Source organism: Engystomops pustulosus, chromosome 5, assembly GCF_040894005.1.
Source record: "Engystomops pustulosus chromosome 5, aEngPut4.maternal, whole genome shotgun sequence".
Lineage (NCBI taxonomy): Eukaryota > Metazoa > Chordata > Amphibia > Anura > Leptodactylidae > Engystomops > Engystomops pustulosus.
Genome location: NC_092415.1, coordinates 34727175 through 34748341, shown reverse-complemented (window position 1 = coordinate 34748341; position 21167 = coordinate 34727175). Strand labels below are relative to the sequence as shown.

At 42.4% G+C, this 21167-nt stretch overlaps 1 protein-coding gene across 4 annotated transcripts in view; it reads left to right on the top strand.

Annotated features, from left to right (window-relative positions):
- Positions 1 to 20354, top strand: part of LRRCC1 (leucine rich repeat and coiled-coil centrosomal protein 1) — a 38382-nt gene extending 18028 nt beyond the window's left edge. Inside the window, exons 6-21 of one of the 4 annotated variants that reach the window (XM_072151618.1) lie at positions 1212 to 1384; positions 2664 to 2882; positions 2970 to 3166; positions 4426 to 4627; positions 4709 to 4857; positions 7310 to 7514; positions 9378 to 9517; positions 10833 to 11034; positions 11759 to 11944; positions 14111 to 14285; positions 14976 to 15139; positions 16056 to 16264; positions 16361 to 16498; positions 16622 to 16669; positions 18031 to 18166; positions 20037 to 20354. In XM_072151618.1, coding sequence (XP_072007719.1) covers positions 1212 to 1384; positions 2664 to 2882; positions 2970 to 3166; positions 4426 to 4627; positions 4709 to 4857; positions 7310 to 7514; positions 9378 to 9517; positions 10833 to 11034; positions 11759 to 11944; positions 14111 to 14285; positions 14976 to 15139; positions 16056 to 16264; positions 16361 to 16498; positions 16622 to 16669; positions 18031 to 18166; positions 20037 to 20159 — 2666 coding nt within the window. In that variant the 3' untranslated portion in view covers positions 20160 to 20354. Of the gene's footprint in view, positions 1 to 1211; positions 1385 to 2663; positions 2883 to 2969; positions 3167 to 4422; positions 4628 to 4708; positions 4858 to 7309; positions 7515 to 9377; positions 9518 to 10832; positions 11035 to 11758; positions 11945 to 14110; positions 14286 to 14975; positions 15140 to 16055; positions 16265 to 16360; positions 16499 to 16621; positions 16670 to 18030; positions 18167 to 20036 lie in introns of all 4 variants that reach the window. The other 3 variants (XM_072151617.1, XM_072151620.1, XM_072151619.1) reach the window with 3 other exon arrangements.
- Positions 20355 to 21167: the final 813 nt, after the last annotated feature.

Below are 21167 nucleotides of genomic sequence, written 5' to 3'. Positions count from 1 at the left end.
TCTTTATAGACCGGTTGTTTAGTGTCCCAAATCGCCTTGTATGAGTTCTCTCGGTTGTGATTATGAAACCAGACCTTTATACTTACCTCATTACGGAGCTCTCGGCGCCTGCCTTCAGCAAGTGAAGCATGCGTAGTACACCCCAGCTTCACTGCGCAAGTGCAGTAGGTAGGACAATGAAGCCGAGGTATCCCAACACAAGGGGACGTGCCAGGATCTTCAGATCTGAGTTTGATGCGCCTCGTTGGACTCACATCTGAGTGAATATAATGGTTTTTTTTTTTTGGTTTTTTTTTATTACATTGTCCTATGTAAGTTTGTAGTTGGTTTAGGGTTTTAAATCAGGATGTCAGGCTCTCTTTAAAGGTAGTCTACCACCTCCAGCAGGTGTTTTAATCGGCTGACAGCATGTTGTACAGAATAGCTGTGATTTCTGTCTTTTATGCCTTTTCCAAGATATTCTCAGTTTGTTAATAGGGAAGTTAGTGAATCTAGAAAGGGCTTCTACCACCTCCTCAAACATAATCATTTGCTGGCGGTATGCAATGGTAAGAAATGTGCCATGATTTGAAGACTACCCTTGTTATTTCTGTATATCATTCGGTTTCCTAGAAATTCCCCTTTTAATCTGTATGATAATGAGGCACAGTGCACCTTGGTTGTGTCTTTATTATCTGCAGCACTTCTGACCATTACCCTCTTCTTCCACAAAACAAATATTCTGCTTATCTGATGGAGAGGTTATAGTTCCAGGCAGTAATAGCAGTGCTCCGGGTGCTAAAGAGACAACCAACTGTCTCATTAACATATGGATTAGCATGGGAATTTCACAGAAATGACATAAAGGACAGAAAGAACGAGGGTATTTTTGAAATCGCAGCACATTTCTCTTCACTCCATGCTGCCATCAACTTATTATGCTCAGGGAGGCAGTAGACCCCTTTGTAGGGATATTCCATTTTTGGACACTAATCGCAATACCAATGTAATGTCCTTCTCCTCTGGGACTTGCATATAAGTGTGGAGAGGTGAGCTGCTGTCTGTATACACTCCTATAAAATACCCTGGGGATGGGGGGGGATTAAGCTGATGTATAAGGGGACCAGAATATTCCAGAAAGACACATTTTCAGCCAGTGATTGGTACCTGCGGACCTGTGGAATATACTTCTATTATCTACTTCTTATAAAAACCTATTATTTTCTGTTTAGGATACAGAGATTTGATCCTTGGAAACTTGCCACATCTAAAAGCCCTGGATGGAATAAGTAGATCCGGTGAATCTTGTATTGGATTTGATATAGATTCAGTGGATCTGCCTAACCTGGACTTTCTAGAATATCTGATCACATGTGACAATGACACGGCAGAGAGAGACATAAAGGTAACACAATTCTTCTGTTATGTCACGTAGTAAAGTAATGTGCTACAAGAAGATTAAAAAAGTATTGCATTCCTTACAAAATATCAATTCTAGAACTCCTTCATGTTATAGAGCAGGGAAAGCAGAGCGGATTGCACATAGTGGGCTATCTGCTGGAACATGTTGGAATAGGAAAGGCTGAACAAATTGTACATATTACTAACTGCAGGCAGCATGTTATAGAGCAGGAGGAGCTGAACAAATTGTACATATTACTAACTGCAGGCAGCATGTTATAGAGCAGTTGGAAATTAGTACATTGTATATAATCTACCTGTAGGCTACATATTATAGAGCAGGAGGAGCTGAGCAGATTGTCAATAGCTTCCTAACTTCTGGCAGCATGTTAGAGTAGGGAAGGCTTAGCAAATTGTACATTGTAACTAACTAAAGACAGCATGTTATAGAGCAGGAGGAGCTGAGTAGATTGTACACAGTATCCTATCTGCAGGGAGCAGGTTGTAGAGCAGGAGGAGCTGAGCAGATTGTACATAGTGTCCCTGCAGGCAGCATGTTATAGAGCAGGAGGAGCTGAGCAGATTGTACATAGTGTCCTATCTGCAGGCAGCATGTTATAGAGAAGGGGGAGCTGATCAAATTGTACAAAGTGTCCTATCTGCCTGCAGCAAGTTATAGACCTGAAAGAGCTTAGCAGATTGTACAGTTCCCTATCTGCAGGAAGCATGTTATAGAGCAAGAGAAGCTGAGTAAATAGGACAATATGTACAATCTTCAGGCAGTATGTTACAGAGCAGGATTAGCTGAGTAGATTGTACATAGTGTCCTATCTGCAGGCAGCATGTTATAGAGCAGGAGGAGCTGAGTAGATAGGACACTATGTACAATCTGCAGGCAGCATGTTATAGAGCAGGAGGAGCTGAGCAGATTGTACATAGGGTCCTATCTGCAGGCAGCATGTTCTAGAGCAGGAGGAGCTGAGTAGATTGTTCATAGTATCCTATCTGCTTGTTGATTATCATGTGTATTATAGAAGTATTATGTCTCGGGTACTGCACATCATTCCCTAATATCCTATTTACTCACTGCAGCATGTACAATACAACCACTGATAAAAGTGTGATATGATCAGTAAGAGATTATTTTTGATACTCCATCCCCATGTGTCAGCGCTGCCTCTAGGATCCGCCAATGGGGGTTCCAGTGTGATGTATGGTAATGTGATGTAAGAAGACTCTGTTAGCTTGGTCTTTATTGTATCCCCTTCCGTTGGCTTCATTAGGATTCTACGAGTGCTCCAGCCATAACACCGCAGATTGATAAGGTTTTATCTCACTACCGAAAGCGACCTGTTACTTCTGGCTCAGGATATAGAAGCAGCGGCCCTGATGTCACCTCGTCCTCCGAGCAGGAGTTTCTGAAAAATCAAGATGCCAACAACATGCTGCGGGAAATGAGGATTAAGAAGTTGGAGGATCAGATAACAGAACTTCTGAAGAAGGTTTGGAATTGGATGTATTATGCCGCACAACGCCTTCCTATTCCTTCTATTTACAGGTGTAAATGAGGTGTTATTTCTGTATTCCAGGCCTCCAGTGCGAAAGAGGAAAAAATATTGAAAGCTAAGAGAGACACTGACCTGACAACAGAGAGCGACTGCGAGAGCAGCAAAGAAAACGCCAAGAGCAACGTAACAAAACGGAGCAAAATCCCGAGCTGCCGAAAGAACAACCAAACTCCCAAATCCCACAGTCTTCAGAAAACCAAGACTAAAACTTTAAGCAGGTAAAGCCATAGATTGTCTTCCGTTTCCTGGTTATTCTGGGATTTCATATGCTTCTTCCAGTCTCTACCCAAAACCCACAAGACAATATGATCTGTTGCAATTTTAATACCCTTAAAGGAAATCTACCACCAGGATGAAGGATTGTAAACCAAGCACACTGACATACTGGTGTGTGCCCCCTCTGGCAGGATCTGCTCTTCTTTTAGCTTCTTATGCGCTAGTTTTCTTATTTAGCCTGAGGGGCTCCATAATAATGGAGCTTGGAACCCTTCAGGCTCATTTACATATTTTTTAAAGCCCCTTTTCTTAAAAACAGGAGCAGTTTAAAGAAGATTGGATCCTGCCAGAGGGGGCACACACCAGTATGTCAGTGTGCTTGGTTTACAATCCTTCATCCTGGTGTTAGATGTCCTTTAACAACCAGGCCCTTTTTTTTCTGCATTTTTATTTCTTCAAAAATTCTTACCTTTTTTTTTTACTTTCCATGCAAGGAGCTGTATGAGGGCTTGTTTTTAGCGCAACAGATTGTACTTCACAGTGACGGTATTTAATATTTCATGCCATGTACTGGGAAACGGGAAAATAATTCTAAATGTGCTAAATGTGAAACTGGTGAAAAATATCCATTTGTGCCATTTTCTTGTGGGCTTGGATTTTACAGCTTTTGCTGAGCTCCTCAAATGACAAGTCAATTTTTTGGGTCAGTAAGAGCACAGGGATGCCAATTTTATATAGGTTTTATAATGTTTTCATACATTTACAAAAATGAATTACATGGCAGTATATGGGAATTTTTCACATCATGTATTACAATGTGCAAATCGGACGTTGTAATACATAGTGGAAAAAGAGACAGCCTCGGGTCTTTGTGTGACCCGAGGCTGTCATAGTACCGAATCGACACTCCCCAATGGTGTCACGGGGAGCGAAGATCTGTGCCAAGACGGCAGTTAACATCGATGCTAGCACCGATCGCGGGTGTTACCTGTAATTGTTTGTTGCATACATGCATGCACTGTATATGCGTACACACCATGTATTTGCCAACTGCCCACACTACAAAAGATGGGGCAAGTCCTATTCCTGTCTTTGCGGTGCCGGCAGTCAGTTTGTATGGATATTGGCTCGCACCGGCACATGGCCCATTGCTGGCGGCCCACATGGTGTTGTACATGAGGCTTAGGAAGATATATAAATATAGATTTCTCTTATGTTCCCTTTGAAGATATATAACCATTGATATTTCTATGTTCAGTAGTGTACCAAGTCACAGCACAGCAAGGAGAGGGAAAAGCCCCAGTCCCCTCCGGAAAATTGGCAGTGTAAGCAGCTTGTCTTCAGAAAGAATAGACAGCGCAGAACCTACCAAGACCAAACTTTCAAGAACTTCAAGATCTCCGATAAGAAATAGATCTACATCGCTATCCGGTGCTCAACCAGTGGAGGAATCCACCTACAGAGTAAGACGACATCCTGGGTATTTGGCAGTAACATAAAGCATTGGATATTGCTCGACACTTCCATTTCCCATTATTCTGCAGGCGCTTGTCCAGGAACTGGATCAGGAGCGAGAGCGGAGATGGAAAGCTGAACAACTCGTGGTGAAGTTAACGGAAAATATCAAAGAGTTGCAGAGTCAGGCGAAGGAAGAGAAGGATATTAACAGCATGGCTATGTACACTACTGACCGGTGAGTACAGCGTCCCTTACAGCCTCTACCTCTTTTGCAAAGGACATTAAAGTGACTTTGTTACTGACCATACAAAGCTGCAAACAGTGTTTGGCCCTGGATAGATATCTGTGTAACCATAACTTTGTGTGTTTGTCTTTGTAGCAGCAGGACTTTGAAAAAATGCATTTATATTCCAGGATTGTAGCTGGACTTGGAGCGCTCTGGTGCATTGGTGTGTGAGATCTCTTCACTGAACACAGCACAGACCCTACTCTCTGAGTTACAGCTGTAGTATTCAAACAGAATGCTGCTATAGCAGTAACTCATAGCAGAGGGGAGGGACTGACTGATACTTTCCTTATCCCTCATGCTGTGCAGTTCCTTTACAGTCTCACAGTATGGAATGTGCCCGGTGAACAAAAATGGGAATACGGGATGTACTGGTCACCCCTGCCCTTTTCTTAATCACTAGAAATGTGCAAGGTTAAACCCCAACCATCATAATATTGCTGTTTGTTGCAACAAATGACCCCCTCTAGACCAAAACAAACAAAAACAAATGATTCTCTTCCCCCTGGTAGCTCTGCGGCCCCCATTCCGGGTCCCTCTAGGCACACAGCCTATCACTGACTACAACAGGGACCTGTATTGGACACTGTCTCCGGTTATTGGCTGACAAGTGGAGACCAGTTGGTGATCCATCAGGTGATCATCACTTGTTTCATTATTTTAAGTTTACTGTTTATCCTTGTAGACAACTCCTTTAAGGATCTAAGTGTCCAAGGTTTTTTTTTAACACCTATCTGTATGATTGTGGATTTATATGAGATCAGCAATTGTCTGATACGCACAACGAATAGCCACTAGAAGACACCGTTCACAGGGTGCGGTGAGCTTTCACGTGGCCACTCTGCTTTCTATGGAGAGGGGAGGGGTGTGGGGTGCTCATTCCCCCTCCCTTCTCCACCCGGTTGTGTACTACACCCATGTTCCAGCCCCGGTGAGCACATGGTAGTGTCCAAGTGACCTAACTGACTATAAAGCCTCATGCAGACGGCCGTATGCTCACCTGGGTGTAGCACATGCCCGGGAGGGGTATTGAGCGCCCCTGATCTCTCCCCTCTCCGTTGAAACCCGACATGTACTTCATTTGGCCGCATGGCCGCCCACCTCTATGGGGTCACATGTTCGTGTGCATAAGGCCCAATTAGAAAGCTGCAAACAAATCATGTGATGGAAACTGTAACTGCTTCACTTGGTCATGGGGGTGTCAGTTGTCAGACGTCTACCTGTCTGTATTTGATGACCTAACCTAAGGAGAGATTGTCTAAACTCCTGAAATACATAAATAGCCAATACAGATGGAGATAGATATATCAGATAATATAGATAGTAGTGATATAGATACTATTTTGTTTCTCCTCTTTTATCTGACCCCTAAGGTAGTGTCAAACTCCTGAAATACCCCATTAAACCTTTCCACATGCCCCAGCCAGATGTCATGTAGGCTTCTTTGGTCTTTGATTTCGACTGACCTCCTTTTATTCTATTCCCCACATTTTACAGTCCACTGCATAAACCTAACTACGAATCGAAATTAAGTCCAATATACAAAGGAGGGTCTTATGTAAGAATAACTTTTATATTTCCTGAATGTCCTTCTCCAAACCGATCTCTTTATACAATGTAAGGCTACATTCACACAATGTATTCCCTCTGTACCCTAGTATGGTGGGCATACATCGGCGCTGCGGAGAAGAGCAGGGGATGAGCACAGCTCACCCCCACCCCTCTCCATAGCAATATACAGAACGAATATACACAAAGAACGAAATGGGGCGTGCACAGCTGGAGTATAAACTGGTCCGCACACCAACAAGAGACAATATACACTAAGAAAAAAGGAAGTGTGCTATTCCGGATCCAAAAATAATTTTCAATACAATTCAATCTTTATTAAACAATTCTTGAAATACACAACTGCTTATTTAAAATCAATTAAAAGTATCAAAGAAGACCCAGGACAGAGTGGGTACATAACCCTACTCCATCCACCACCCCTGACCACAAGTGTATGGACAATTAGATAAGATGAAAAATGCCAAAATATACAATACAATACAGTATTGAAAATTACTTTTGGGTCCGGAATAGCACACTTCTTTTTTTTCTTAGTGTATATTATAGCAATATACAGCACAATTCGCCGTATTCCATTGAAAGATAGGACATGTCCTATCTTGCTACGGAGCGGTATGGTGCCGCACGTGTGCTGCACCGTACCGCTCCTATATAGGGCTGTGAGCCCATAGAAGTGTATGGGGGACGTATATACGTCCCCCCACCCCCCCCCATACATTTGTGTGAATGTAGCCTTAGAGAAATGCTAGTTTACAGTGTATTTCTCACAGTCTACAAGCAGAGAAGGTAATTGTTGTGATTATGCTTTTTTTTTTTTTTTTTTTTGCAGGATTAAAGAATTACTGTTAAAGGAGAAAAATGCTAAAACGACCCTCCAGGCCCTCATTCACCAATTAAGAGAGGAAAACGAAAGGCTGGCGAATGAGATCAAGGATTTCACAAGCAAAGAAGACGACTACCAAAGGACCCTCAAAAAGTTAGAAGACTCGATGTCCAAACTAGAAACTCAAAGAATACAGCAAGAAGCCCTGGAGGTAGGTGGTTGTGTACAGACAGAACAATAGAGACATTGGGGCACGGGTATCTGAATTCTGGCTTAGAGCGCCTGCCTTTCTTTTTTCTGCTGTTCAGATGTGTTTTAGAAATTTTGTCCTTTTAATACATCTGCGCTAAAGTCTTTATTGAGTCAAAAACAGCTGAAAGATATGTGCTGCACCTGGTAAAAACAATACCTGTATCGTTTTGTGACTTCTTTTGCAACTTAAAAAAGAAAGTCGCAGTTTCCACTTCTGGGATAGGTGATAACTAAGGAAACGTAGGATAATTTGCCAATGGCGAACTTTGAAGGGAGAAGGTTTCGGTGCAAAAGAAGTTACAAAAGTGCACATGTGCCTAAAAAGCCTCAAAAGGGAGAAAGATAGACGTGCCCCATTGTTAAAGGATATCTACAATCAGTTTTGTCACTTGCTGCAGCTGAATGAGGTTGTTGTCAGAACCTTTTTGAAGGCCTGCACCCGCTTTATTTCTACACGGTGCTGCTCTACACCTTTCGTTTTCTACAATCAGGACCTGATGCTAGACCATTAGTTATCATACGCTCATTGGGGCACATTTACTTACCCGGTCCAGTTGCGATCCAGCGGCGCGTTCTCCAACGCTGATTCGGGTTCTGCCGGGATTCACTAAGGTCGTGCGCCCGATGTCCACTAGATGTCACTGCTGCGCTGAAGTCCGGCGGAATTCACCTCCTCCGTCTCGGTGTATGTGAGTGCTATTTTTGCGACACAATTTTTTAAAAAATTTCTACAGTTTTTCCGAATCTGTCGGGTTTTCCAACGGCCACGCCCCCCCCCCCCCCCCCCCCCCGATTTCTTTCACGTGAAAGCCGGCGCCGATGCTCCACAAGCGATCACGTGCACCAAAATCCCGGGCAATTAGTTGCAAATCGGAAAAATTTGGGAAACCCGGCGGAAAAACGCGATTCAGACCCTTAGTAAATGTGCCCCATTATGTCTTCAGGGGTTCTGATCCGCTTTTATTAAGTTCCAGAATGTTGCCGTTTAGAAGAAAGTCACAAAATATGCTTATGTCACCATAGTGGCTCCATGTCTAATAATTTGTGCGCGGCGACATTCTGGAAACTGATAAACGCGGATCAGAGCCCCTGAAGACACAACAACCATATCAGTACTAATAGTCTACCATCAGGCAACCTAATGGTAAATGTCCTCTAACAATATTAAAGGAAATCTACCATCAAAATCCATCATAATAAATCAGGGACACTTACTCATAGATCCGGGCTCCGTGACTGTGGTAATCTTCTTATATGTGTTATCCATGGCCTCCTTCCTTCTAAATCAACAATAAAATTATGCTAATGAGCCAGATGCTTCCCCAGAGCTCCTTCAAGCTCATTTGCATACTTTTTAAAGTTGATTTTAGAAGGACGCAGGCCATGGATAACTAATATAAGAAGATTACCACAGTCACAGAGTAAGTGTCACTGGTTTATCATGCTGGATTTTGCTGGTAGATTTCCTTTAAACAACTTCTGAAGGTAAGAGTGACTTAAAGGGATTTTTAAACACTTTAATATTGACGACATATTCTAAGGATAACTTATCAATATCAGAATGTGGGGATCCAACTCCACCATCCTCCCCCTGATCAGCTGAAGGGCAATGTTTAGGATACGTTGTTTAGTGGCCGCCATTGGTAATGCAAATAAGAAGAGTCAATTTCCCAAAAAAAAGCACCAATATTCTTTAGTCAATCGTGTAGTAATTGCTAATGTTTCTGGCAGTTGCACTTTAACATCCAGTAATGAAGCATAATGTGGATGTGGTGTGACTATTGTTTGTTTTACACCAATGGAAGTTTATACTATTTAACAGATGAAACACGTGCAGGAAGCTGAGCGGAAAGCGTCCGCCTCCCAAAGAGAAAACGAGTTGCTTCGGGCGTCGGTACGTCAGCACAAAGAGAAAATTCAGCAGCTTCACGAACTTCTTACCTCAAGGGAGCAGGAACACAGGTAACGCCATAGTCTATAGCAGTGATGGCTAACCTATGGCACTGGTGCCAGAGGTGGCACTCAGAGCCCTTTCTGTGGGCACTCAGGCCATCACCAGAGAGGACTCCAGGTATCTTCCTGCAGTCCCAGACAGCACAGGACTTGCTGTGGACAGAGCTATTTTAAAGTGACAGCTGTACCTGGGACTATTTTCTGCTTTATTGGTGTCCTCAGGTGCTGGTATCAATGAAAACTGACAGAGAAGGGAGTATAAATCACAAATAAAATTTCTGTGTTGGCACTTTGCGATAAATAAGCGGGTCCTTGTTGAAGTTTGGGCACTCGGTCTCTAAAAGGTTTGCCATCACTGGTCTATAGCATGCGGACGTTATACCTACCACAGGAATTACTCTGCTCACTGCCCTGGTTATGTCCATGTTACCTCTCACTGGAAGAATCATACAGAAGAGGGACATTATTTGGAGTAAAACCAGAAAGCTGAAATCACAGGCTGGAAACTGTCCTGCGGAGGAGATCGAGGAGAACCGCAGGGCATGGGCGATGTGCAAAATACAGTTCTATCTCCCCTAAGAAACAGGGACCATTGGTTGAAACACAAAAACAGTAATTTCTTTTCTTTCTATATGTTCTCTCTGGATCTCTCTCTTTGGATCCTTCTCTCTCTTTCTCACTGTAGATCTTACTCCTTCTCACTCTGGATCTTACTCCTTCTCACTCTAGATCTTACTCCTTCTCACTCTAGATCTTACTCCTTCTCACTCTAGATCTTACTCCTTCTCACTCTGGATCTTACTCCTTCTCACTCTGGATCTTACTCCTTCTCACTCTGGATCTTACTCCTTCTCACTCTGGATCTTACTCCTTCTCACTCTGGATCTTACTCCTTCTCACTCTAGATCTCTCTCTTTCTCACTCTAGATCTTACTCCTTCTCACTCTAGACCTTACTCTCTCTCTCTCACTCTAGACCTTACTCTCTCTCATATATCAGTACTGCCCATTGGTAGAGAGTCTAATTGGCGTAATGGGTGCCAGTGAACACTATCATAAGGTCCTGGAAGGTAGAACATGCACAGACCGGTCAGGGACACTGTCTCCTTTCATCTGCTCCGAGACGCCTGAGAATTAGAGATCAAGCCTGCTAAGGAAAAGCTACTAGAAAATGCAGACTAAAAGTAATAAAATGGTAACGTGTCCTGGAAAGTCATCTGAAAGATTCTTTAGTCATGTAAGATTCTTTACAGCCTTGTCCTCACATACCTGATCAGTTTCTGGGTTTATAGCATCACATCTCTATGTCTGTCCTTCATTTCTAGAAAGGAGCTGGATACAAGAGTGTCATTAAATGGACCTGAGTTCCAGGAGGCTGTGGCCAAGGAGGTGTCCAAATCAGAAAGTCTCCATAATCAGCGGATCAAGGAATTTCAGGAGAAAATAAATGCACTGTCACAACAATATACAGATCTAGAGGATGAATTCCGGACGGCTCTCATTATCGAATCTGGAAGATTTAAAGAGGTACCGCTGTGCTGAATGTGCAGCTATCTTAAAGGGGTTTTCAGGATCAGGTAAACTTTTCTGTGTTTTTCCGGAAACTGCGCCACCCATGTCCATGGGCAAGGACAGGGGTCTATCTACCCCTTCCCGACTGAGGGTCATTGGTGCCTGAATGTCCAGTTCAATCTTTGCAGTTCTGTTCTGCTCTTTACTTTATGATTTTTTTTCAAGATATGTCAGACTTTAACATGATAGAATAATTACCAAACAAATAACTAAAAATGATCTGTTTTTGTCATTTTTCCTATTGAATTAGTTTTTAGTGGTTAAAATTGTACACGCTTTTGTCAGAATATGTTATAAATATGTACACTGTTAATCCATCGCCATTTCCAGGTTCAGAGATGCAGACAAGAGGGTGCATGTACTTGCTAACGACAGGCTGCAGCGGGGCTGATTTCAAATAGTGAACCCTGACACCTGTTATTTAAACAAAGGGAAGATTCTCTTCTTTAATGTGACCCCACAATGGTGTTTCTAGGTGCCACAGTTCAGGAGTGTTTATAGGCGTGTCTATATGTGCAAATACAACATATATAGCCTTATGGCAGTCATGAAGGGGTTAAAACGAACAACCTTTGGACAGTAATGGTGCTGTTTCTTAAAGATTTTATGAAGTAAATCAACTTGTTGTTTACTAAGACCCGTTTTTTACTTGCATTTAAACACCGTGTCATTGTTTCAGGTGAAGGATGGCTTTGACACGGTGACGGCAGAACTAGCAGAACATAAAGAAGCGCTCGCTCACAGCCGTCATAAAGAGAAGCAGTCGGCATGTTTGATTCAAGAGCTTACTACTATGGTGAAGGAACAGAAGACCCGAATAGCAGACATCACAAAAGCAAAGCAAGAAACCATCAATTCTCTAAAAGTAAGTTTTTTGTTAAAGGACATCTATCACCAGATCAAAGATTGTAAACCAAGCACACCGACTTACTGGTGTGTGCCCCCTCTGGCAGGACCTGCTCTTCTTTTAGTTTCTTAGGCCCTTGTTTTTAAGAAAAAAAAGGGCTGTAAAAATTATGCAAATTAGCCTGAGGGGCTCCAGTCTCCAATTCAGGCTTATATGCATAATTTTAAAAGCCTTTAAAAAAAATTAGGCCATAAGAAGCTTAAAGAAGAGCAGATCCTGCCAGAGGGGGCACACACCAGTATGTCAGTGTGCTTGGTTTACAATCCTTGATCTGGTGATAGATGTCCTTTAATATTCTGCACATTACCATGTGGTGCGAGATGTGTTGTCACTTCTGGGGCATTTCACATATTAATCTCTGGAAGGGAATGAAATGTATTACAGCCGATGTCCGAGGAACCAAGAATAAAGAGTGTGCAGATTCTTCCGCATATAACATTTATCTGGTGACTTCTAGATCTTTCACCAACTCTACCTCTTTGCATCCATCAATAAAGGGCGCTCCACTGATACTTGACCTTTCCTTTTTTTCCTGTAATATGATAATTAGGCTCTCTACTGCCAACTGGGCAGTCCTAGGCTCAATCAGACGGCCCAGTACCACCCACCTGAGAGATGAGGGTCTAATTAGCATATTGAGGGGTGGGAATACCTGCACAGATTGCTCAAGAAGGGCTAGAGAACAAAATCAAACTGTACAGGAATCAGTGGAACAGAACCTATCAATGGATGCAAATGTTAGAATTGGGCCTTAACAACCTGCATCTGCTGTGCAGCTATGGAAATAACCCTGGAACCTACATAGAATGTCATGCTGACTCCTTATAGCTGGATGACTCGTGATACATCTCTAAAGCCCAACTAAACTTTTCAAAAATGGCATAAATCCATAATGCAGATGATAAACTATACTATCATCAAAGACAAATCCCTCCATTTTATCCCTTCATTCCTGCTTTCAGCACGGTTACAGTTACATAGTTTATACGGTTGGGAAAAAAAAAAACCATGTCTATCAAGTTCCACCAGGGAAGGGATTGGATGAGGGAGGGATTCAGGGGAAAAAAAATCTATATAGCATAACAGTCAATATTATTTAGGTGTAAAAAGGCATCTAGACCCTTCTTGAAGCTCTCTGCTGTCCCTGCTGTGACCAGCGCCTGAGGCAGGCTATTCCCACAGATTGACAGTTCTCATAGTAAAAAAGCCGTCGCCTCCGGTGATTAAACCTTGATTTCTCCAAACGGAGACAGTGCCCCCTCGTCTTTTGATTTTATTTAACCTAGAACAACTTTCCACCATATTTTTTGGACCATTCATACATTTATTTAAATGAAGCATGTCTCCTCTTAGTCGTCTCTTTTCCAGACTAAATAAATCTAGTACAGTATTTTTCGGTCTATAAGGCGCACCGGATTATAAGGCGCACCTGATTATAAGGATGAGTGACCAGCAGGTGGCAGACCTGTGCACAGTTCATGGCAGCTGTTGTCTGTAAGTACAGTTCATATATAAGGAGCACTGGACTATAAGGCGCACCTTTTGATTTTTGAGAAAATCAAAGGATTTTTTGTGCGTCTTATAGTCCGAAAAATACGATAGTTTTAATCTTTCTTCATAACTAAGACACTCCATACCCCATAGCATTTTTGTGGCTCTTCATTGTACCCTCTGCAGCTCCAGGACATCCTTTTTATGGATAAATGAACTTTCTGTCCTGTACTTACACTGATGCTGATAAAGAGAAGCTGATTAAGTGTCTATTGGCTTAACTCCTTACAGGCAACCTTGGCTAGTCTTTTCTCCCAACAGAGATAAGACTCATTTAATTGCTGTTTGTGGAATTGATAAGGCTTTCAGAAACACTGCTCACTACAGGAGAAGTAAGAGGAAAAAAAATTGCAAAGAAGGTTTTGCTTCTTTTTTTTTTTTTTTTTAACTTAATGAAGGATACTACAAAGTTTACCACCAAAGTTATCACCAGCACGATTCCTTCCTGAACTGATAAAAACTTGCTTCCAAGGTTTAGCTACCTCTTAACTTTAATAATACAATAAATGTAACCTCAGCTAAGGTTTTCCATGCGCTAATGAGTTATTAACACTGATTTTACTTTGATTATAGAGCAAGATACGCAACCTGGAAATAGTAGGGGAAGAAGAGAAAAGAAAAACTGTTCAGATTGAGCTACTGAAGCAAGAGAAATCCAAACTTATTTCACAGCTCACAGCCCAGGAGTCCTTGATCGATGGACTAAAAGCTGAAAGGAAAATCTGGGGACAAGAGCTGACGCAGCAAGGTAAAAAATTTTTTTTAGCTTAAACCTCTCTAGGCATTGACCTTTTCGTTGTGGTCCGCCAGTAAAGCCACCACATGCGGTATCCCTGGCATCCTTATTGTGATGCCCAGTATACTGGCTCAGAGGGAGTCTGCCACCTCCACAAACATTGTAATCTACAATCAAAGAAATTCCCATTTTGAATCCATATGCTAATGAGGCAGTTGGTGCACCTCGGTGCAGTCCTTAGACCAGCATAGTTTTAAAAGTTGATTTTAGAAGGATGGAGGCCATGGATAACAAATGTAAGAGGGTTACCACAGTCATGGTGCCTGGACCTATGAGTAATGTCCCTGGTTTATCATGCTGGATTTTGATGAATAGTGCTTGTCATCTGTGTGAAGATGATGTGGTGTCAGTCTTCAGTACAGTTATATACACGGTATCCCAACAGCTGATGGATGACCATGGACAGATCAGCAGAATAACAAGCACTGACTTCTATGGAGAGCACATTTTGAATACAGAGATGAATTGATGCTCAAACTATCATTGACATTTTTATTATGAAAGAAAACTGTGGAAACCTAAATCCACCCAAAACCAGCAGAGCGCTGTCTATAATAGGATGCAAGGAGTCGGAACGGGTAGGGAAAGTTTCACATTGCAACAAAAATCTCTTGAAAAGGATACATTGCTTTCCTCCTGTAGGTGTTGCGTTGGCCCAGGACAGAGGAAGACTTGAAGCCAAAATCGAAGTCCTATCTACAGAGATCGAGACATTGAAAAAACAAAATGAACGAGACAATGACGCCCTAAGAATCAAAAGCAAAATGGTGGACGACCAAACCGAAACCATCCGGAAACTGAAAGAGGTGAGGACAGCAGTGCTCTCTGTCATTGGCTGTTGTCATTGGACTGTATTGATTCTCTTCCATTTGTGTTTTTATTTCATTTATTTATTTTTTAGGTCATTTTTTTAAACCAAGTTCAGCCTGAGAGTGGGATTTATATTTTTTTTATCTATTAAAACTTTTTTTTTACTTAAGAGTGTAAACCAATACATGCGGTCCCCTACTTACGACACCTGCCTTACAGACGACCCCTAGTTAAAGACGGACCCCTCTGCCCACTGTGACCTCTGGTGAAGCTCTCTGGATGTTACTATAGTCCCAGACTGCAATGATCAGCTGTAAGGTGTCTATAATGAAGCTTTATTGATAATCCTTGGTCCCATTACAGCAAAAAAATTTTGAAACTCCAATTGTCTCGATTTACAGTTTCAACTTGCATACAAATTCAGCTTAAGAACAAACCCAAGGAACCTATCTTGTATGTTACCTGTGGACTCTCTGTATTCGTTATTACTAACCACATGTTAGTATCTTTCATAAAGCTTCAACAAGTTCTTAGGGATCCTTTATTTTTTTTTCTTAAATTTGGTCGGTAGGATGCAGCTGGATGCTGTGCTCCTAGTGGGGGGTGTGGAGAGTTTATTATACGTTTTTATTGTAGGGCGAATAAGCTCTGATTGGTTTCCATGTGAAACTAGAACAGTTTTACCTCAGAAACTTGATGATAAATCTCGCCCTTTGAATTTGGTGATTGCCTTAACCTCCCTATATGTATCTCACTGTGGGTATAATGGGTATAAAGGGATAGAATGGAAACCTCATACATGTATAGATGGTAGCTGCAGCTATTTTTCGGACCAATCCACATCAAAAGAATAAAATTCTATACATTCACATGTAACATGGACTGGGACCTGCTCTCCCCTTGTGTTTTCAGGGATTGCAGGAAAGGGATGAACGCATCCGTAAGTTACGTGCGGAGAATCTGGAGATGGAGAAGACATTAAGAGAGCAAAATGATGAAAGAACAACACAATTCCAGGAGCTGAAGGAGAAGCTGGAAAGGCAGATGGAGAGGAAGGAGGAGATGAAGCTTCAGCTGGAAGACAAGGAGGCCGAGCTGCTGGATGTGAGGAAGGCTTACAGGTGATTAGGCCCGAGCACAGCTTTTACTAAATGGAACTTGTGCTGTTTGATGTCGGATCGGGGATCATTTCGGGTATTTGCTCTCTCTATTCACAGCGCAATGAATAAGAAGTGGCAGGATAAAGCGGAATTACTGAGCCAGCTCGAAACACAAGTCAGGCACATGAAAGAGAATTTTGATGCCAAGGAAAAGAAGCTGATTGAAGAAAGAGACAAAAGCCTTCAAAACCACAAGTAAGTAGAAAGACATTTCAGCTTAAAGAAACTCGAGCCGCCTTTTTATCCAGGCGGTTAGTGACCTCGTTTGATCTTTTAATGACTGTCTATCATGTGTACGTGTCATTTATGCTGCAAAAGCGGGCTACAACAAAATGGCGGCGCAAAGTGCCAGGAACACAATATCAGGTAGTCGTCTTTTTTATATATTTTCTTCCCTTAGTTTTTTACTGTATGATTTGTACTGACACGTGACAGATTTGTGGCATAAATTTCTGCAGCTGGAAATGAATGTATGAAGAAAACAAATCTGTATCGATATAGGTCTTAGGTCTTGAACTTTGGGCTGAGTTCACACACTGCAGTTTAACTGTGTTTTGAAACGCAATTCAAGAAACTCGAGGATGAGTAACTCCTGAAAGAATATAATTTAGACCTAAATAAACACTTGTGTCCCAGCGTTACGTGCTTTGCTGTTCAACAAGGAAGAATGTGCTGCTAGTCAATGTATGCATGCGCCCAAGCGTAATGTGAACGCAGCATCAGAGCAACCATCATTTCACATAGCTTTGGTGTAATCCACATACATCTACCTGGCACTGGGGACTCTTATCTTTGTTGCAGGTTTATGTCAGAATTTAAAAGGATTAATCCATCATGTTAAACCAGGGACAGTTACTCATAGATCCAGGCACGAGACTGTGGTAATTGTTATGCATGGCCACATTTCTTCTAAAATCGACTATTAAAATTATGCTAATGATTCAACAGAGCGTTATCAGAGCCCTTCAGTACTGTAGCTTCACAGGCTCACCCTCCCCCTAGCACTTCCCCCTCCTACTGTGTTGGAAATATCAGGCAGAGGGAGATGTGAAGAGTTGACAGTGAGGCAGTGTAATAGCCTGTGAAGCTACATCAAGCGGGGCTCTGGTGACACCCCCAGACCCCTCCAGGCTCATTAGCATAATTTGAAAAGTTGACTTTAGAAGGAAGGAGGCCATGGATAACAAATCTAAGAAGATGACCACAGTCACGGTCTCTGGATCTACGAGTAACTGTCCCTGGTTTATCATGATGGATTTTGATGGTAAATTTCCTTTAATTCTTCAGTGTAAAGTTCTGCAGCCTCATGAACAATGTAGAATTCTACTGAAAGCAATAGAAAGCAGGCATCCACAGGATGTGGATTCTGATGTGTGAACACAGTCTTAGGGTAAAGCAATGGCCATGGAATATGGATCCAGCAGAGGCTGATCCTGAACATTCGCTGTGGTCAGCAGTTACATTGTGTGCAGCCTCCCTTGAAGTTTTAGAAATTGCACAGAACAAACCACTTTCTATCAGTGACGTGGGTGTACGTATCAGGGAAATTTTGTAGAATGCTGATTTCAAAATCTGTTGTCATCCAACACCCTGCTGTCTGTTGCACCCAAGAACTTACAGTCTAAAGACAGTAATACATTTGTTCACTTCCTTAACATGTTCTTATAAATAGCAGCCACAAATCCTCTCCCTTTTACACAATTCACCTTTCTGATGTCTGTGCACAGGGTTGTGATGGAAAAGCTTCATTCTGTGGATGACGCGTTTCGGAGACAACTAGAGTCCATTCTGGCCGCACACCAGGCGGAGCTTGTCAGCCTCGCACGTGAGAAGCAAAAGGAAATAGATGCAGCCAATGAGAAAGTAAGAATCTGTGTATGTCTGTCTAGGCATTGCCCCTCTATACAACCTGTGAGGAAGGGGAACATGTAGCGGGTAAACCACGCTCTAAAGTTGTATGAACATTGCTGTCAGGTTTTGCAATGGGTTAGTGAAGACACATACGGCTGCCAATCACAGCTCAGGGTTGTCTTTAAGTTGAAATTCTGTATTTTGCCATCAGGGGGCAGTGTAGCATCAGAAATCTTGGTTTTGATTTTTGCCCTCCTACCGTCTTCCCCTCTCATCTTCACAGTTTGGGGGCACAAATTTTTGTTTTGTTTTGTGCTTGTGAAAGTGGAGCTTAGAGGTTTCGGACTGTGGCAGTGCGGACACATTGTACCATCCGGATTTTATAGTGAACTGGTCACAGTTCTGCTGGATGAGGCTTGGATCACCATAGAGCAGTGATGGCGAACCTTTTAGCGACCGAGTGCCCAAACTGCAAACACAAACCCCCTCATTTATCGCAAGGTGCCAACCAAAAATTAAAGCAGTAACTTATTGCTCCCTGTTCTTCAACAACGTTCAACTCGCCTCCTGAGGACACCAATACGGTAGAAAGGAGGAAAAGTTTGCATCATTGTAGCTTCTTTCCGGTGTCCCTCTGTACATAGAGAATCATGGGGCCAGCAGGAGGACCTCCAAAGATAATTTGGCCCTATCTACACTTTCTCCCTCTTCCTACAGTCCCAAGTAGCCAAGTACGTATCACTTTAAAATATCACCGAAAGCAGCATCTTTTAAGTTGTTTGGAACTGCAGGAAGATACTTTGAGTCCTGTCTGGGGCGATGGTCCGGGTGCCCACAGAAAGAGCTCAGAGTGCCGCCTCTGGCACCCGTGCCATTTTTCGCCACCACTGCCATAGAGTGTTATGATACTGGGTATCTGCTTATAGTGCTAATAATACAAGGGGGGGGGGGGAATTGAGTGAGGATAAGAGCAAATAGTACTTTTTATAGGAATGTATTTAAACAACACCTAGAGAAACAAGTGTTAAATCCAGGTATATACACCTTGGGTTAATTCACAATAAACAGCTTGCAAAGGTCAGGAAAGTGGATTGTCCTACCAAATCTGTTATTGTGACCCTGAATGGCCACTTATAGAGCGGGAAGGAGGAGGTGGTAGGTGATATCTTAGGATACAGGTGTGTATCATTATACCATCGAGTGGGTGGGAGGATATCTTGTTTACTATCTTTCCCTTACCGCGATATAATGGCCTCCTTCCATCTAAAATCTATGGAATGAAACTAAGAGCTAGAAGGGCTCAGAGCTCCTCCATGCTGCAGATTCACAGGCTCTTGCACTGTGTAGCAGCACCTCTGCTTCCTGTAATCTCAGAGTTAGAGGAAAGAAGTTTTCCTTGCACAGTGTAACAGCCGGTGAAGCTACAGAAAGGGGATGCTTTGGTAACGTTAGCATAATCTGAAGACGGTTTTAAAGGAAAGAGGCCATGGATAACAAATGTAAGAAGATGACCACAGTCACTATGCCTGGATCCATGAGTAAGTGTCCCTGGTTTATCATGATGAAATTTTCTTGGCTGCATTAAATAAAATCTACCATCAAAATCCATCTCTTTACACTGTGATTCTGCGCTCCTGCTGGGAACCAACCTTCCCCGTTCTTCAAAGAAAGCAAAGTGCAGCCCAAAATATTGCATGTAACTTGCAGCTTGTTATGTTTGCCAAGTTTGGACATTTATAAACTTTTTGTATGATACAAGTTACGTGGATATAAAGAAGGTGATACAACGCCATGAACTACACCTACGAGGTGGCACCACATCTAAATATAATGCATGAGGCCATAAATACATTAACGTTCCTTTATTTCTCTGCCATTCCAGGTTTATCTGGTAGAAGAAGAGATGCGACAACTACTCCAAGAAACTGCACACAGTAAGAAATCCACGGAAGAGAAGATCCGGCGTCTCACCAGTGCATTGTGTGACATCCAGCAGGATCTCTAGCTCCAGCCCTTATTCATTGTTACATCTGTTCATAGGTGTGTTAGTAACTTAGGCCACAGTCGACTCATTGAAGAGTTTGTTTAGTTTTTGCCATTTTTGTGTTTTTTTTTAACTTATCGCTTATAGAAAAATTGCCCTTCCACTTGTGGATCCACTTTAATTTATATGTGAGGAAATAACATTATGTAATATTCACTAATCTGGAGTTATCTCATACTTTTTTGCATTGGCAACCTATGGGGGGGGAATATTTTGGAACTTCTACCAATTAATTAAACTAAATGAAACACTGACCTCTAGGGGGTTTTCAAGCTTCTCGATCAATATGAGATGGTGGAGGTCCGACACTCAGCGGCCCCACTTGTCATCTGAAAGAAGCTGCACTATTTGTAAAGTAGCTCTGAATGCCGGTGTCTAACAAGCTGATAGTGATGTCCTGTCCGGCTCTGCTGAAAACCAGCCCTGATCATGGAAGTAGAACACTATTAACATCTTCCTCCTTTGGTTCAGAAATGTCCATCATCTTCATCTCTGCAGGACAGATGACAGGTGTCTCAGATGTGACTCTAATGTCTTCTCCATGGTATCAGTCCTCTCTTCTCCATGGTATCAGTCCTCTCTTCTCCATGGTATCAGTCCTCTCTTCTCCATGGTATCAGTCCTCTCTTCTCCATGGTATCAGTCCTCTCTTCTCCATGGTATCAGTCCTCTCTTCTCCATGGTATCAGTCCTCTCTTCTCCATGATATCAGTCCTCTCTTCTCCATGATATCAGTCCTCTCTTCTCCATGGTATCAGTCCTCTCTTCTCCATGGTATCAGTCCTCTCTTCTCCATGATATCAGTCCTCTCTTGAGCTGGTGATGGACGGTTTCCTATAGACAAGGAGATATGTTGCCGTCTTCTCCCACATTACTTTTCCAGGAATTGGTGCATCTGCATTACCTGTGGGATTCAGGCTGAACTTAACAGTGGTGTCTTCCTCTTTAAAAGGTTTGGATACTTATACC